This window comes from Oryzias melastigma, unplaced genomic scaffold, assembly GCF_002922805.2.
Source record: "Oryzias melastigma strain HK-1 unplaced genomic scaffold, ASM292280v2 sc08133, whole genome shotgun sequence".
In the NCBI taxonomy this organism is placed as follows: Eukaryota; Metazoa; Chordata; class Actinopteri; order Beloniformes; family Adrianichthyidae; genus Oryzias; species Oryzias melastigma.
In genome coordinates this window covers 1-1,091 of record NW_023424694.1, presented here as the reverse complement: position 1 = coordinate 1,091, position 1,091 = coordinate 1, and the positions used below count along the sequence as shown (strand labels likewise).

General features: G+C 37.2%; 1 protein-coding gene across 1 annotated transcript; it reads right to left on the bottom strand.

The window, feature by feature from the left end:
* Positions 1 to 177: 177 nt before the first annotated feature.
* On the bottom strand, positions 178 to 1,052 carry LOC112138504 (C-type lectin domain family 18 member A-like). The gene is made up of 3 exons (XM_024261053.2): positions 793 to 1,052; positions 541 to 670; positions 178 to 415 (listed from the first exon to the last, which is right to left on the bottom strand). The coding sequence occupies exons 1-3, from the start codon at positions 862 to 864 to the stop codon at positions 255 to 257; spliced, it is 363 nt and encodes a 120-aa protein (XP_024116821.2). The 5' UTR covers positions 865 to 1,052; the 3' UTR covers positions 178 to 254.
* Positions 1,053 to 1,091: the final 39 nt, after the last annotated feature.

Genomic DNA, 1,091 nt, shown 5'->3' with positions numbered 1-1,091 from the left:
ATAAGTGACAAACAAATAAGACTTAACAGCTACTAAACCATTGGAAAGAAAAAGTGAGACCCCTAATGGCCAATATAGAAACGACAGGTTTGACACCTTTTGTTTTAAAGATCATAAAACAACTTTTTTTTAAATCTTTTGCATATATTTGATTTTTTTCTCATTTTTCATTTGAAGCAGAAAAACATCTGAAATTCTCACTGACACTTTTTTTTTGGAAAAATGATTCCTCATTTACATCCAAATGCATTTAGCTAAGCTACCCCATTCATGATGCATTCTGCAGAATTCCACATAAGTTCCAAATATCCCTCATACCCCTGGCTATCAGGCTGCCTGAAGGCAAAGCTGCTGAACTGCAGCGATTCTCCTGAGTCCCAGCGAAATGAGTCTTTAGGAAACTTGTATGTTAAACCTGCAAGATAAAAATATTTAAACATTTACCATTTTTACTGCACAACTGATTTTTTTTTCTGTCAAACTAAACATACATCATAATGATATCCTCTATCTAATTTTAACCAAGGAAAATGGCCGTACCTATCCAGAAGTTTCCAGTTTCAGAGTCAGCGTGGGTGACTTCATTGCTCGCCTGGAGCTCACTGAGATAAAAAGCCAAGATGTCCTGAACCTTCTGACTGTGGATTTCTGCCAGAATTCCCCCAAGACTCTGTTCAACACACAGTTAGAGCAGTAGAATCCTCTTTAATGGTCAAATCCACAATAGAGAATCCATTATTGGGTTATCGAATATGCCCCGCGCTCTAACAGGATAACACACCTGTCTCTTACCTGACAGTGACTCTGGGCTCCATAGTAGGAGTCCGCCTCTGAAGAGACAGTGTAGCACGCTCCATCTATCATCAAATCACAGCTGTGAAGGGGAAAAGACACCTTCTCTATCAAAAAACAAGCAGATAGATTATCCTGAAGATCAATTATTTCATTACAATTTATCACATTTAATTTGAACTTCAAATATATTAGTAGAAATGGTATGTTTGTTAGAGTGGATCACATCTCTAAACCTCAAGTCAAAAAACTATAACATCCAAGCTGTTTTTGTTGCTAAAGCTGCTCAAACAGAAAAC

Coding starts and splice junctions, on each gene's coding strand:
- LOC112138504 (XM_024261053.2), bottom strand. CDS start 864: ATGATAGATGGAGCGTGCTACACTGTCTCTTCAGAGGCGGACTCCTAC. Junction 671..792: donor GAGCCCAGAGTCACTGTCAG/GTAAGAGACAGG, acceptor TGTGTTGAACAG/AGTCTTGGGGGAATTCTGGC. Junction 416..540: donor AACTGGAAACTTCTGGATAG/GTACGGCCATTT, acceptor TTTATCTTGCAG/GTTTAACATACAAGTTTCCT.